A 17,515-nucleotide genomic window follows, 5' to 3' on the forward strand; every position below is an offset into this window, starting at 1 on the left:
TCATCATCTTTGTGTTTCGTAAAAATCCCCTTTATTGCCTCTCTTCGTTGTGGCTTGTTTCACATCTTGAGAAGTACATTTCAGTTCAAGTCCCTCTCTAAGACGGTTCAGTAGCACATTATCGTTGTTCAAATCGAAATCGCTATGGGTCGTCTGATATTATCAATATTGAGTTTCCTGCTTTTGAGGTCATTGCCGACGCACTGCACTGCATCCTGTTCTGGTTTCGGCTATGAACTACTAACAGGGAAAATGGAAGCACTGGAAGCTGAAGTAACGAGTATCGGTCGGTCTGTTGAAAAGGTGAGCCAATTGTTAAAATCAATGCAATGTACGGAGCAAGCCTACGAGTCCTGTGATAAAGTGCCATCGAAAAAATCCGGTGTTTATCAAATTAAAATTAATTTTCACCAAATTACGGGCGTGTTGTGCGACCAAGAATATGATAGCGGAGGCTGGGCCGTCATTCAGCACCGCTTCGATGGATCGGTCAACTTCTACCGTGAATGGAGCGAGTACCAACGAGGATTTGGTAGCTTCGAAGGAGGAGAGTTTTGGCTGGGATTGGACGTGATTCATCAATTGACCTATTCGGCGCCCCACGAGATGGTTGTGTTGCTTGAGGACTTCGAAGGAAACTCAACGTTCGCCAAGTTGGATCGGTTCGAAGTGGCCGGGGAACAATCCGGCTACAAAGTGACGCTGGCCGAGGGGTTCAGTGGACCAGCTGGAGATTCGTTTACTGGTACCAAGGGCGCGTTGTTCAGTACACTCGATAAGGATAATGACACATGGTCTAGTAGCTGCGCAGTAACATACCACGGAGCGTGGTGGTATACCGCATGCCATTCGAGGTAGGGTAAGTTCAACTTGAAACATTTGATATTTAACACAATATTTCTTCTAGTAATCTCAATGGGAAATACTCGAAAGGCAATACAACTGAATACGCCACGGGAATGGTGTGGTATTCATTTAGGGGACACCATTATGCACTAAAATCTTCCAAAATGATGATTAGGCGCAAGAAATTGTAAAATAATTTCTATAATAATGTATTTTGTACCGCTAGTTTTATTTTTAGTCCTCATTGGCTAATAACAAATTTAGAGCCTGAGAATAACCGTTGTTAATTTTGTTTTAAATTGAATGTGCTTCAAATTATATAGGTAAAACATACAGCGCTACAACTATTTTGATTAAAGCATGGTATTGTTGTGTCAGTGATGAGACAACGTTAGAAAAATCGCTAGAGCGTTCAGGAAGTATAATAAAAATAAAATCAATTTAAGAAGACTGAAATAAGTAAGAAGACAGCATCGATACTTCTTTATCCCCTTATTTTCTTGATCAAAAATACAACAGTTGGGACCGAGGGAAATACTTTTAGTAATTCATTCCGAAACGTTCATTAATTTGTTTAGCTTACATCTTAACAGATAGCACTGAATTCACAATTTGACGCTACAATACACGGTTCGAGACCGTCTATCCTCGGATGTGCTCCGGGCTCTCTGAGTCGTTCGATACCTATAGTTAGCACACCGTACTCGTCGCGCTCCGCGCCTTCTTGTTCCTGCCGGATTGGAAGCGAACGTCATCTTTGCAAGGTTGTTGTCCGGCAACATGCCCTGTCCAACGTACTCTACCGGCTTTAGCTTCGCTGTAGAGCTGGGTGAGCTCGTGGATCATCCTTCGCCGCCACAAATCGTCTTTTTGCATACCGCCAAAGATGGTCCTAAACACCCGTCTTCCGAATATTCCAATTTCTAGCAGGTCCTTCTCGAGCATGGTTCAAGTTTCATGTCCGTCCGGACTACCGGTCTTACGAGCGTTTTGTGCATGACACATTTGGTGTGTGTGTGAATCTTTTTTAACCACCGTTTCTTCTGAAGCCCGTAGTAGGCTCGATTTTCGTAGATGATGCACCTTCCCTTTTCACGCCAAACATTGTTATCAGCCATTAGCAAGGATGCAACATCGACGAATTTATTGACCACCTCGAAAGTTTCGTTTCCCCGTCTGTCCTTACATTGCTTCCCAGAAGGGCCCTGTCGTGCTCGGTTTCGCCCACTAGCATGTAGGGTAAATCACTACTTGGGCCTATGGACCCGGTTCCCGGCTCACTACACAGAAAACTAATGATTTATACTGTTTGGAAGCCGTAGGTTTATGATTGATAATTTTTAAAAAGTCTCCCATTTATTTTTCACAATATTCAATATCTTTCAATCACTTGTTTTACTCCTAATTGATCCAATTGTAGAAAATAAAAATGTAGATTTCAAAATCTCACTCTCCGATGCCACACCACTGAGCCGGAGTGATTCTTTCCACTTTTACAAAACGGTATCATCAAATTAACACCTACCTGAAAATCGTCCTAGTGCTCGTTACAATCATTGCTTCAAGCTTTTAATCACCACACCATAATGCTCCACACACGCACTTCAATCTAATCACTAGAACGTATCACTAGAACTTATATAAACATAATTAGAATACATTTAAAAATGTATTTTCAAACCGAACAAAAAATCACCTCGGCCCAAAAACTTCTAGCCGCACCGTGCTGCCAAAAGGCCAGGAGAATGAAAATGATCCTTCATCGTTGATAGGAAAACTGTTTAACCTTTCCGTCCCCAACGTCTGTTTTTAAGGGCTTTCAAAAATCTAAACTGCTGTAAAAATCGCATTTCTTGACCGATTCTTTCGCAACAAGTTGCATTCCATCCGGATGGATCCCAATTTTTGATTTATACTAGTTTCGAGGCTATCCACAGTACGGTTCTAGAATTATTCCAGATTCCGTTGGGGTCAGTTGCCCCCGGAATAAGTGGCCATTTACAATTTTAAGTCAAAACAGGTCGTGCGACACCTCAAACTTCATGATTCCACAAAGCAATGATGCGAATGATATTTTTGGGGTTCCTGGCCCACTCGGACTCAATCTGGCCACATCGGTCACAATCCGGGGGCCTACGGAATGGCCATTTTCTAAATTGATTCAAAATAGGTCGTGCGACACCTCAAACTTCATGATTTTTCAAAGCAATGATGAGAATGACATTTTTATGGTTCCTGGCTCACTCGGATCTATTCCGGCCACTATCCGGAGGGCCTACGGAACGGCCATTTTCTAAATTGATTCAAAATAGGTCGTGCGACACCTCAAACTTCATCATTTTACAAAGCAATGATGGGAATGATATTTTTAGGGTTCCTGGCCCACTCGGATTCAATCCGGCCACATCGATCCTAATCCGGGGACCAACGGAATGGCCATTTTCTAAATTGATTCAAAATAGGTCGTGCGACACCTCAAACTTCTTGATTTTACAAAGCAATGATGAGAATGATATTTTTATGGTTCTTGGCCCACTCGGATCCATTCCGGCCACAACCGGGAGGATCTACGGAATGGCCAATTTTCTAAATTGATTCAAAATAGGTCGTGCGACACCTCAAACTTCATGATTTTACAAAGCAATGATGGGAATGATGTTTTTGGGGTTGCAATCCGGAAACCTTAAACTTCATGATTTTACAAAGCAATGATGGGAATGATGTTTTTGGGGTCACAATCCGGAAACCAACGGAATGGCCATATTCAAAATTGATTCAAAATAGGTCGTGCGACACCTGAAAGTTCATGTTTTTCCAAGCAATGATGGAAATTATATTTTTAGGGTTCCTGACCCACTCGGATTCAATCCGGCCACATCGGTTACAATCCGGGGACCAACGGAATGGCCATTTTCTAAATTGATTGAAAATAGGCCGTGCAACACTTCAAACTTCATGATTTCACAAAGCAATGATGGGAATGATATTTTTAGGGTTCCTGGCCCACTCGGATTCAATCCGGCCACATCGATCCTAATCCGGGGACCAACGGAATGGCCATTTTCTAAATTGATTCAAAATAGGTCGTGTGACACCTCAAACTTCTTGATTTTACAAAGCAATGATGAGAATGATATTTTTATGGTTCTTGGCCCACTCGGATCCATTCCGGCCACAACCGGGAGGATCTACGGAATGGCCAATTTTCTAAATTGATTCAAAATAGGTCGTGCGACACCTCAAACTTCATGATTTTACAAAGCAATGATGGGAATGATGTTTTTGGGGTTGCAATCCGGAAACCTTAAACTTCATGATTTTACAAAGCAATGATGGGAATGATGTTTTTGGGGTCACAATCCGGAAACCAACGGAATGGCCATATTCAAAATTGATTCAAAATAGGTCGTGCGACACCTGAAAGTTCATGTTTTTCCAAGCAATGATGGAAATTATATTTTTAGGGTTCCTGACCCACTCGGATTCAATCCGGCCACATCGGTTACAATCCGGGGACCAACGGAATGGCCATTTTCTAAATTGATTGAAAATAGGCCGTGCAACACTTCAAACTTCATGATTTCACAAAGCAATGATGGGAATGATATTTTTAGGGTTCCTGGCCCACTCGGATTCAATCCGGCCACATCGATCCTAATCCGGGGACCAACGGAATGGCCATTTTCTAAATTGATTCAAAATAGGTCGTGTGACACCTCAAACTTCTTGATTTTACAAAGCAATGATGAGAATGATATTTTTATGGTTCTTGGCCCACTCGGATCCATTCCGGCCACAACCGGGAGGATCTACGGAATGGCCAATTTTCTAAATTGATTCAAAATAGGTCGTGCGACACCTCAAACTTCATGATTTTACAAAGCAATGATGGGAATGATGTTTTTGGGGTTGCAATCCGGAAACCTCAAACTTCATGATTTTACAAAGCAATGATGGGAATGATGTTTTTGGGGTCACAATCCGGAAACCAACGGAATGGCCATATTCAAAATTGATTCAAAATAGGTCGTGCGACACCTCAAACTTCATGTTTTTCCAAGCAATGATGGAAATTATATTTTTAGGGTTCCTGACCCACTCGGATTCAATCCGGCCACATCGGTTACAATCCGGGGACCAACGGAATGGCCATTTTCTAAATTGATTGAAAATAGGCCGTGCAACACTTCAAACTTCATGATTTCACAAAGCAATGATGGGAATGATATTTTTAGGGTTCCTGGCCAACTCGGATTCAATCTGGCCACATCGGTTGCAATCCGGGGATCTACGGGATGGCCATTTTCTAAATTAATTCAAAATGATCATGTGACACCTCAAACTTCATGATTTTACAAAGCAATGATGAGAATGATACAAGGGCTTAGCCAGAGTGGGCAGGTTGGGGCAAAACAACTCGAAAAGTTTCGGGCGCAAGAATTCTCCTTGAAATCCTTCTAGAAGCTCCCCTGGGAACTTCTAAATTCCTCCGGAAAGTAATCCACAAGTTCCTCTGAAAATCGTTCGAAAATCTTTCTCATGTAATTGTAATTTCTCCTTATCTAGAAACCCCTAACTAAATTAGTTTTTTAGGAAATTCATGAGCAGTGTTGTCATTCTCCTCTGTGTAGCAAAGAGCGAGTGCCAGATTACTCTCAACACTCTTCTACAATTGAGAGCATCGCACTCGTCATTGATTATCACTACACTCTTTTCCTGCGCGCAGCGATAAACTAAGCTGCGCTCACAATTTAAAGCACTCCACACTATCCCAAACTGTAGCGTGAACAAAGAGCACTGGGATACGCTGTAGTGATTGAGTGTCAACTAATTCAGTGAACTATACCAGTGCGCACTGAAGATTTCGCACTGCAGTGCGAACTGAAGTGAGCGAAACAGTTGGTTCGGGTTCAGCCAAATCGCACCAAGCGCCAATGATAAATTACCGAGTTTTCTACTCAAACCTTCCTTTAGTAGATTTAATTGATCACAAATCGTATCGGATATCCCTCAACCCCATAACAGAGGATAACCTTCTGCAAATGGTTTGGCTGAACCCCGACCAGTTGATTGCTGAGATCGTTGGGATGGACGGCGCAGCGGCATGACTGCCGATGTTGTTTTTTCTTCGCACAAGGCAATTATTTGCATGCTGCATTGATATTAGGTCTAGCGCAGTTGTCCCCAGCATTTTTACTACCAAGGGCCGCACAGCAATTTTGAACTGTTAAAGCGTGTTTTACATAGAAATTTTAAGTTTAATCAAAATGAATTTTATACCTATTACACAATGAATCAAATTCGTCGCCCTGGATTTTCTTCAAATAATATGTTTGTAAGGACATTTTTACAGTTGGTTTTATAGCCAACTGATTTTAAGTTCATACTAACAGATAGTTTTGCGGCAGCGGACATGAGACGAAAAATATTTTTTCGCAACAACACCTCTTCAGCATACTTTGCAGAACATATTTTTAGCTATTTTCCAAATGAGCATATGTCGTCTGATCTTAGGATTTTGAATTTTTGTTGAAAGATTATTGCTCATTACAAAACAGTAACGATTCCTCAACTTTAATTTATCGTTTCAAGGAATTCAAATATGCGAAAGTCATGCGCGAAAATGCAAAAGTAAAGAGATTTTGATTAGATAATTGATTCTGAAAATTTTATTTCTTATTTGAGCGGTCAAAATTGAAATCGTCCAATTCCTACCCGAGGTAAGCCGGACTAGGGCCCAAAAACTCGTTAGTAGAGACAACAATAATGAATCTTCCAATTCTGTGTCATTTAACATTGAGATGAGTGATTGAGTGAGATTACGAGACCTCATTGATTATAACTTGTCGCGCGAAATAACGAGAAACATGATTTTGAAGCCAGGTGAACTTGAAAGCGGTGTTGAATCGAAATCGAGTAAATCTACCGTACTATTTACCGTGTTTCCAGATTTCCGAACAATTGAAGTTTAATACTGAAACCTTTTGTTCATCAACGAATACATCTTGATTTTGTAAAATATTTTTCGTTGTACGTTAATAGTCGTTAATAGTCAATAATTTCTTGGGATAGAAATCAAGCTACTTTTCAATTGAATGTGGCTAAGGCCTAACTTATATTGAATGCATTCTTATTTCAGGGCGATGTAATGGTAATGTTTTCATTATTTTGATCTTAAGTTCAACATTTGAATCTGCGAACAAAAAAGGAGAATTAGCTATTTTCATAGCCCGAAGTTGTTTGCTGTTGGCTTACGTATTATCTATGAAGTGATGAATATAGCTAATCATGATGATAACATAATTTTTGCTTTAGGGTGCTTAAACATCTTAATGTTGTGAACATGATAAATTCCCTGGCTTTTCGTGTCATCTCATGTTTATCAACGGGCCACATATTGTGTATATTTTCAAATACTTCGCGGGCCGCAGAAGAAGGTTTTGAGGGCCGCATGCGGCCTGCGGGCCACTCTTTGGCCATCACTGGTTTAGCGCATAGGTAAATGCTTTGTGATTCACAAGACGATGCGATGGGATTGAGAACGATGGAAGGAACACTTTTTATGGAATTGTCTATATTCAATGTTGGATTTTATATTTTTTTAAAGTGCTGCTTTTTCAGTCTTCACATAAATTGCAAATAGTAGATACATAGTCAAATAACAATCAAATTAGGCAAACATTTGAGAAGACATTAAAATAGAACAGATCAAAGGTTCTTAAACTTTTCGGATTTGCGATACACCAACATGGACATGGATAAAATGCATATGTTTTTAAAAATTGAGCATGAGCATCATGACCGTACAATTCGTAGGTACTACTCCGTAATTGACTGGAACGTGTGAAATTGCACAGAGAACCATGTGAATAGAGCCATTCTCAATGTACACGTTTCAGAAGCTCACATATTTTAAATCAATAACGGCGCTGGCCACTTCATTACGGTCATATAGGAAAGGAAGCATTGTTAGTTCGACTCTCGTTGCTACTAGAGGCCGAGAACACCTCCACGATTGTCTTGGGAGGAGGATATTTTATCTGGATTCACTTTGGTGAGTGATGCGATCTATGGGAGGGAGGGGATTATATGAAATGCAAAATGCATATGTTTTTCAAAATTGTATGGAAAAAGAGTTCTACCTAGATTGAGCAAATTATAGTTGCTTCATATCACTCATTATGTTTGCCAATTTTTAATTCTTCATATTTTTAATTTTAGTATTCATATTATATACTACCTTTCTTGAACAACACTACAGGAAAGCTTTAAATTCCATAAACTCGACGAGCTTTTTTCGTTCAGTTTTTAATTGGAATAATAGAATTCGTTTAGGATCGCTTAATTATAAACCTATAACGAGATTGATGAAATAATCAAGAGGGATTAATGCCTTCATACTTAACCAGCATTTGAACTTTCGGTATTTTGTTTCCCGAGTTTCAACTGCAAAATTTCTTTTTTACTGAAATTCTAGTATTTCAGTAAACCAACGTTTGGATGATTATTTTGACGTTTACTTATCTTTACTAAAGAAATCATTAAATTCGTAGATTGCTGAACAGCACAAAAAGTCGGTAGAAATTTATACAGCGCCACACAGCCACAGATCGCACAGCTGTGTAAAACAAGTTGAAATGCATCATGAGAACCGGTGCTCTCTGTCTGCAACTTTTTAAAAAGAATTTATCATGAAGTATAGCTTCCCAAATTATCGTATTGAGCATCTGGCATATTATGCTACATATCGTTAGTGATGCAGATAAAGAGTCAGAGATTTTCTTTTTATTCAATCTCAGTCTGACAGTAATAAATCAGAACCTACCAAAGTCTTTATTTATCCATACTTTTATTTTATGCAAAAGAATATTGACTGTCCAGACGCTGGTCAAATTAAGTACTGTCCAGTCAGTAAAATATTTTTCCCAAAAACAAATCCTCATTTACTGACTAGGAATGAGTTATTGATAAACTACTAAGTGATCGAGCACAAGTTACCAAATGATCAAAAACATCCTTGTTTAAAACGCTATGACTGTCAACTCTGGTCATCCTTCAGATTCACAAATTTAAATTATTAAAATCTTGCAATAAATGTGGTACTTGTTTACAATAGCATTTCTTTTATCGCTATACTTTAGCAATCCGAAAGATAGATCAAAACGAAGAATAGCAACCGAAAAGTTTCATAAAATCTATTTAACAACGCTACGTGTAATTTAAAATAGTAACGTTTCATGTTACAGTCGATTTCTGCTGTTGATACTTTCATACAGCGTACCCGTTTCACCTTGATTCCGGAATCCGGACTGTTTGCATGCGACTCATGCGAGTCTTTCATCACAACATCGAGCAGGGAACGAATAACTGAACAGCAGAATCGTTCGAACGCAACTCTGTGGTGATATCACTGCAGTGGTACACTGGAGTGAAGCACGCTGAGGATCTCACTGAAGTGAGAGAACTTGAGTGCACCTAAAATACAATTCTCTAGAGTGGTGAGTGGGTGTACGCTGCCTTGATTTCTCTACGCAAGCACTCTCTTACGCACGCATACCAGATCACTCACAGCAGAAGGTTCATTTTACGCGCTGCGTTTTGATTCTCTTATCCTCATTTCGATAGAATCTCTTACACTCTAGTGCAAAACCCCAGTGAAATGACATCACTGTTCATGAGGAAATTCCTTGAAGATTTATTTTCTTCTCCAATTTTTCCTTCTAGACATTTCTTTGGCTATTCTTCCAGAAAAATCTCCTGCATTTATATACATTCGGGAGTTCCTTCAATAATACAAACGAAATTTCCTTCCAAAATTTCGCTAGAAGTTTCTTCAGAAATTTATGACGGAAATCCTCCGATTTCGCTCCACAATTTCACTTGTAAATCTATAAGAAATTCCTTCGGAAATTCTTCTAGGTACTTCGCCGGGCATTCCTCCAGGATTATTATTATTTATTCAGACTAAGGCCGAAGTGGCCTGTGCGGTATATAAGAGTCTTCTCCATTCGGCTCGGTCCATGGCTACACGTCGCCACCCACGCAGTCTACGGAGGGTCCGCAAGTTATCTTCCACCTGATCGAACCACCTTGCCCGCTGCGCACCTCGCCTTCTTGTGCCCATCGGATCGTTGTCGAGAACCATTTTCACCGGGTTATTGTCCGACATTCTGGCTACGTGCCCGGCCCACCGCAGTCGTCCGATTTTCGCGGTGTGAACGATGGATGGTTCTCCCAACAGCTGATGCAACTCGTGGTTCATTCCACGTACCGTTCGACCGTGTCCGTAGAGGACTACCGGTCTAATGAGCGTTTTGTAGATTGTCAGTTTGGTACGGCGGCGAACTCTATTCGATCGGAGCGTCTTGCGGAGTCCAAAGTATGTACGATTTCCAGCCACTATGCGTCTCCGAATTTCTCTGCTGGTATCATTTTCGGCAGTCACCGTGAGCCCAAGTACACAAATTCTTCTACCACCTCGATTTCGTCACCACCGATGCCAACTCGCGGTGGGTGGCTCACATTGTCTTCTCTTGAACCTCTTCCTGTCATGTACTTCGTCTTCGACGTGTTGATGACTAGTCCGATCCGCTTGGCTTCCCTCTTCAGTCTGATGTAGGCTTCATCCATCTTCTCAAAGTTACGTGAAATAATATCTATGTCGTCGGCGAAGCCAAATAGCTGGACGGACTTATTGAAAATTGTACCACTCCTCCAGGAACTCTTGCTTTAATTCCTCCAGGATAACTTTCAAGAGTTTTTCCGGTAATACCTCCATAAATTTAATAGTGAAATCCTCTAGGATTTCATTCTGGAATTCTTTCCGCTATTACTTCAGAATATCCTTCAAGAATTCATCTAAAAATTTCTTTAGAAATTTATCCAGGAATTCGTCCATATAATTCCTCGGAAATTCTCCCAGGTATTTTCCCGGGAATTGCTTCCGGTACTTCTCCAGGAATTCCTTCAGGAATTTCTCCCGAAATTTGTCCGCGGAATTGTCCTGAAATGCTTTCCGGACTTTACTAGAAATTCACTCCAGAATTTCATTCGGGTATTAATTTGAGAGTTCCTCCAAGATATCTTTCAAGAGTTCTTCCAAGATTTTCTTCAGAACGATCTCCGGGAATTCATCCGGTAATTTCTTCAGCATTTCATCTGGGAATTTCTGCAATAATTTCTCATGGTATTTTTCCGAGAATTCCTTCAGATATTTATCCAGAAATTCCATCATGAACTTCTCCAAGAATTAGTTCAGGACTTCCTTGTGAGAATTCTTCCGGAAGTGCTTGTGGGACCTCCTCCAGGAGTTTTTCCAAGAGTTCCTCCAGGAATCCCTCCAAGATCTTCACAGGGAAATCCAGGAAAATATATGGCAAGAATTTCACAGGAAATGGGATTTCGGAAGTTCCTCTAGAAATTCAACTCCGGGTATTCCAACGACTGTTCCTCTGAAAATCCAATCCAATCAGGCTTTTTTTAGAATTTATCTACAAAATCCTCCAGAAGTTCCTCGGAGAATTTCTCTGGGAGATCTTTTGAGAACTCTTCCAAGAGTTCCTCCTGGAATTCTTACGGAAGTTCATTTGGGAGTTCATCCAAGAGTTTTTACGAGAGTTACTCTAGAAATTCTTCCTGTAGTTCTTTAGAAAATTCCTCCAGAAGTTCCACCGGAAGTTCCTCCGAAAAATCCTCTGATAATTTCTCTGGAAATTCCTCCAGGAGCTCCTCCGGAAATTACTCCACGAGTTCCTTCTTAGAGGAACACTCGGGGGAACTGCCGTAGAAACTTCCGGAGGAATGCTCATAGAAACTGCCGGTGGATCTCCCGGAGGAATTCTCGTAGTAACTGCCGATAGAGCTCCCGTAAGAGCTCCCGGAGGAATTTCAGGAGGAACTCCTAGCAGAATTCCTAGAGGGACTCCCAGAGAAACTATTGGAAGAACTTTGGGAGGAATTTCCAGCGAAATTTCTGAAGAAGGACTAAATGATTTCCAGGAAGAGCTACTGGTGGACAAAGTGTAAAATAATCGAAATTTTTTAGTGAAGACCATTTTTCTTCATTTGTCAGTTCACTTCCGACACATTCATAGTCAGCTCTGGACAGTCAATATTCAGTTGAATATTAGTCATTGAATATTTATGCACATTTTACAAATTGATAAATTATCTGAAATCTGAACACGTTTCAAATAAGTAAAGTGATTTATCACACAGGACTGAATCCGATTTTCATCCGCGAGGCACTTTCAGTGGTAAACATCAACATAAACAATGCTAATTATGTTTTTTTCTGCACATAGTAAACACATTCAGTGACAGTCGAATGAATGAGTTCGTGGAGTAGTCGTCTGACTATGTCATTCTATGTTTTGAATATTCATGCGATGTTTGTCAAAATTCGGACCGAAGTTGCTTCATGAATATGAATATTTTAAGCTCTGGGTGGAACTCCCGGAGGAATTCTTAAAATAACTTCCGGAGGAATTTCTGAAAAAACTCCCCGGAGGAACTGCCAGTGAAACTACCAGAAGAATGATCGAAAAAAATGTCGGATAATTCATCTTATACACAAATCTCGTCTAGCTGAAACCTTTCTAGGGGTATGTAGCTGAGCTGGATCATCATCATCATCGGAGGACCTCCCGGAGATTACCTTCAGGAGCTCCCAGAGAAATTCTCGGTGGAGCTTCTGGAGGATTTTCTATATAAATTCCTGGAGAAGCCTAAATGAATTCCAGAAAGAAAGCTTGAATGAATTCCCGGAGGAAATTCTGGAGAAATTCCCGAAAGAGGAACCCCCGTAGGATCTGCCGATAGAACTACCGGAATAATTCTCGGAGAAAATCCTGCAGGAACTCTTTGAGGAACTGCCGGTGGAATTCCCGAAGGAACTCCAGGAGGAATTTTCAGAAAAAAAAACTCCTGAAGGATGTCCCAGTAGAAATCTTGAAGTTTCCACCGGAATTCTTTCAGGATTTCTTTGGGAATTAATCTAGGAATTTCTCGAAAAATTCCATTGTTGATTTCATTTACGGTATAATTTCTGTATAAATTTTCGGTGGAATTACTGGGTCCCTGGATTGTGACCGATGTGGTCGGATTGAATCTGAGTGGGCCAGGAACCCTAAAAATATTATTCCCATCATTGCTTTGTGAAATCATGAAGTATGAGGTGTCGCACGACCTATTTTGAATCAATTTAGAAAATGGCCATTCCGTAGGTCCTCCGGATTGTGGCCGGAATGGATTCGAGTGGGCGCGGAAGTCTAAAAATATCATTCTCATCATTGCTTTGTGAAATCATGTAGTTTGAGGTGTCGCACGGCCTATTTTCAATCAATTTAGAAAATTGCCATTCCGTTGGTCCTCCGGATTGTGGCCGGAATGGATCCGAGTGGGCCAGGAACCATAAAAATATCATTGGCATCTTTGCTTTGAAAAATCATGAAGTTTGAGGTGTCGCACGACCTATTTTGAATCAATTTAGAAAATGGCCATTCCGTAGGTCCTCCGGATTGTGGCCGGAATGGATCCGAGTGTGCCAGGAACCCTAAAAATATCATTCCCATCATTGCTTTGTAAAATCATGAAGTTTGAGGTGTCGCACGACCTATTTTGAATCAATTTAGAAAATGGCCATTCCGTAGGTCCTCCGGATTGTGGCCGGAATAAATCCGAGTGAGCCAGGAACCATAAAAATATCATTCCCATCATTGCTTTTAAAAATCATGAAGTTTGAGGTGTCGCACGACCTATTTTGAATCAATTTAGAAAATGGCCATTCCGTTGGTCCCCGGATTGGGACCGATGTGGCCAGATTGAGTCCGAGTGGGCCAGGAACCCCAAAAATATCATTTGCATCATTGCTTTGTGAAATCATGTTGTTTGAGGTGTCGCACGACCTGTTTTGACTTAAAATTGTAAATGGCCACTTATTCCGGGGACAACTGACCACAACGGAATCTGGAATAATTCTGGAACCGTACTGTGGATAGCCTCGAAACTAGTATAAATCAAAAATTGGGATCCATCCGGATGGAATGCAACTTGTTGCGAAAGAATCGGTCAAGAAATGCGATTTTTACAGCAGTTTAGATTTTTGAAAGCCCTTAAAAACATACGTTGGGGACGGAAAGGTTAATATGTTGACGCTATCATGTTATTTATAATTTTCTCGATTTCAAAAGGTGAACAAAATATTGTTTTTAAGTATTTGGAAAAAAATTGGATGAGTAAATATATCTTCTCAACCAAATAAAAATGATTATGAATGATACCATCTGGCATCTTGTTGTCGTGGAACGTGCATATTTTTGTTTACGTCGCATTTTCTACCGTCCCGAGAGAGAATGAGAGAGAAATGTTGAGAGATTGAGTGAAATTTTGCTTAGGCCGGGAACTGGTTTTTGTGATATGCCGAATGGAAATCGCTATGACTGAAATGAGTGCTGCACCTTGTTAATTTAAATCAAATAAAAGCTTTCTTGAACGATATTTAGCACGAATAGCTATTTTTTAAGCAGAAGTGAACCCCAATGCAGTATTATACAGCCCACAAAATTCAGGAAAAGTTGCTTCCTGTCATAAATATCAATTGAATAATGCAGTCGTACGCATGTTAGGCCGGGAATGGGGTAAGAAACCCTACTTTGTCTTCGATGCATCCACCACCAGTCCAACTTTTGTTGCCTCACGTTTCAGACGGGTGTACACAGCTCTGCCACCTTTAAGGCTTCATGACATGTCATTCAGAATGGCTGCCTTGCGGCTTACCAACACAGTCAAACAATCAACCACCCCACCCACCCCGATATGCACAGACAAATTTAATTCATATATTCTCACTAATATTCTCACATATATATATTCTCACTAAAAAAGTAAATCTGGACTTACTTCTAAGTTCAATCTATGCGGCGATATGATGATATTACCACATAGCGCTTATTTAGGGAAGATATATAAGCAAGTGAACAAAGTGAAACAAAATTCCCCCAGTAACGCACTATGCCAACGACGTCGCCGACTTCAACAATCTGCACGTCGTCGGTAGCGTCGTATGCAAGCAATCACACTGAAAATATTATACACACTCATACTACTGGTTCCACACGTGAATCTTCACTAGTTGAGTTCCATACTAAATTAACGTGTAATTCCAGTTGCTAATGTCAAAATTCTAAACGATTGATGCATTTGAACTACTAAAGAAATTAACAAGGAAAACACGTTAAATCGTTATGGATTGCTTTTCTGTGAGACGTCAAAAATGGGTACCGTGCCTTATTGCATTCACATCTGAATGTAAACTATCTACAAATAATAATTAAACGCAATTTAGAATCTGCTAAATAAAATAATTTATTATTCAATGTATCAAGAAGAATATATGCAACTAGCGTATATGGCACAAAGTAATCCAATTGTACCATTTGTGGAATGTCGTTTTGATCCTGCTGGTATATCGAACAGATGGTCGCCTATCACTGTAAATTCAATCATATTTATTATAAAAGTATTAAGAAAAATAACTGTAGGCCTTGTACAAAAGATATTTTAGTTACTAGATAAAGATTGTCGCTGTCCGGAACATCTTTTGCTGGTGAGGATAGGGGAGCTAAATGTCAAAGAAGGAAAATCCATACGATTTGCAGCTTGGTACCCAACATGTTCCGGACAGCAGAACAAAGGGAACCGAAGCGACAATCTTTATCTACACACAAAAAAAAATCGTTGGTGAAATTAACAGAATCGTTGGTAAAGTTAAGAAAATCAGTTAGTGATTTTCAGTAGAAAGTATCAGATTGTTAAATTAACAATTGCAAAAATGTCACTTGCATATAAGCTCTGACAAAAGTTGACTTGTCAAAATAACTTTTTCCTCTTAAAACTAAATGCGGATTTAACTGGTCAAAATGAAATTTGCCTATCAAAACTAAATGTTTTTTATACACTAGAATTGACTGTAATACTTTTAAACCAACCAGTGCTGTGTGCTTTTAATTTCAGTACGCTATAATAAATGTTTACATATTCATTGAAAATTAAATATTTTTTTTATTTTCTTGCTTTTCGATACGGCTACAGAGTAGAAATACAGATGATAAAGAGCATTTGCCGTTTTTGGATGCCCCAATGGCAACATTGCCAGCGGATGCAGCTGCTAGTTTTTTATTCCGCAGCGTAAAGTGGCTAGGACCAAATGGAAGTATCACAGCTGCTGCATTGTACCGAAATGACCAGCCAAATATTAAAATGATGGTCGAAGAAAGATTTCCCGATCAACTGGAACTATTTATGCTGAGTCTGAAATTAAAAAAAAGCACAGTTGGGTTATCACAATACCAATATACCAATATAATTAATTATTAACTTACATTGCTTCCGAATAATGTTTCGGATATTCCATTTTCCATGCGATACCCTTGCTGTGAATTCCATTCGATACCCTTGCTGTGGACGATGCGCCCATGGTGATGGATTTCCAGCATACAACACACGACTCCGAATGCCCGGATATCGCATTTCGCATACGACACTTGTTTTCTTTCAGGTAGGCATCATCCTTAGATGTCATTCGCTTGATGATCTGCCAGACAAACGACAGGGTATCTTCACTGTGATGGGCTCGTTCTCGTAGGCGATATACATCATCGTTTCCACCTTGCGACTCAATCTGAGTTTTTTTTTCTGTTTTGTAGATTGATGATAAAAATAATAATTAGCATGATATTCATTTTTATAAGAGTATTCTTCGGAACCTGGGATAAGCGAGCTTCAGCGGCTGTTCTCTTTTTATGCACGAAAGCGTCCGAAAAGTGCAGGGTTAGGAGTGGGCCCTCTAACACTACACCCGCACAACATACGCGCACTTCCGGACGGTTCAGAAACGAACACGCTTGGTGGCCTGCTTTACGGCTGTATGCCCACGCGCCTCATGAGCAATAGTACATGACCTCCAGAACGGGAACGAACGCCTGTTGCTGGGAATAATCCTCCCCCTTTTTCCGTATTTGTAGGCTTTTCCTCCGGATTTTTGTTAATTGTATTTTCTGTCATCGTTGTCATCCTGCAGGGAAACAGAAGGATTTTAGCAAAAAAGCATTGAATCGTGGACGATTTTTCCTCGTCCTCATTTAGATTTTGGTTTGTACAAAAATAAACTAACCCAACGTCTACTTACCGGTCACGATATTCTCAGTTCCCTTCGAGGTAACATTTACCGGAGCTCCCACATATGGCCATTCAGATTTTGCCACGAGCCGGAAGCGTAATGCGGAACTGGCATCTTCTAGCATAACTGTGATTGCTTTCAATTCGTGTGCCTGTAAGTAACATATAAGTTAGGCATTTAAACTAAAATCTTTCAAACCAATTTCACTTTTTACTAGGTAATCAGTTTTCGGGACAAATTACTTGCCTAAATCCTCGCCTAAATCAATCACTTTTAAGTTTATTTGATTTAAATTCGCGAATTCAAATAATCGGAAGCAATGTAATGTGGAAATTAAATATTCTGTTTTTCATTTCTATCATTTGACAGATCGTTGTCAGTTGCCAGTAACATCATTTTTTGTTGCTAGTGTTGCCAGAAAAACGGAATATGAAAGTTAGTTTGATTGTTTTTCAATTTTTGTTTTGAGTACTCTCACTGTAAAAATAATAA

The 17,515-nt window shown here is 40.0% G+C and overlaps 1 protein-coding gene across 1 annotated transcript; it reads left to right on the forward strand.

Moving 5' to 3' along the window:
• The first annotated feature begins 67 nt into the window (after positions 1-67).
• Positions 68-1,372, forward strand: LOC134215229 (ficolin-1-like). The gene is made up of 2 exons (XM_062694451.1): positions 68-854; positions 908-1,372. Exons 1-2 carry the CDS (start codon positions 145-147, stop codon positions 1,035-1,037), a joined length of 840 nt encoding a protein of 279 aa, XP_062550435.1. The 5' UTR covers positions 68-144; the 3' UTR covers positions 1,038-1,372.
• Positions 1,373-17,515: the final 16,143 nt, after the last annotated feature.

The sequence above is a fragment of the Armigeres subalbatus genome, chromosome 2 (genome assembly GCF_024139115.2).
Source record: "Armigeres subalbatus isolate Guangzhou_Male chromosome 2, GZ_Asu_2, whole genome shotgun sequence".
In the NCBI taxonomy this organism is placed as follows: domain Eukaryota; kingdom Metazoa; phylum Arthropoda; class Insecta; order Diptera; family Culicidae; genus Armigeres; species Armigeres subalbatus.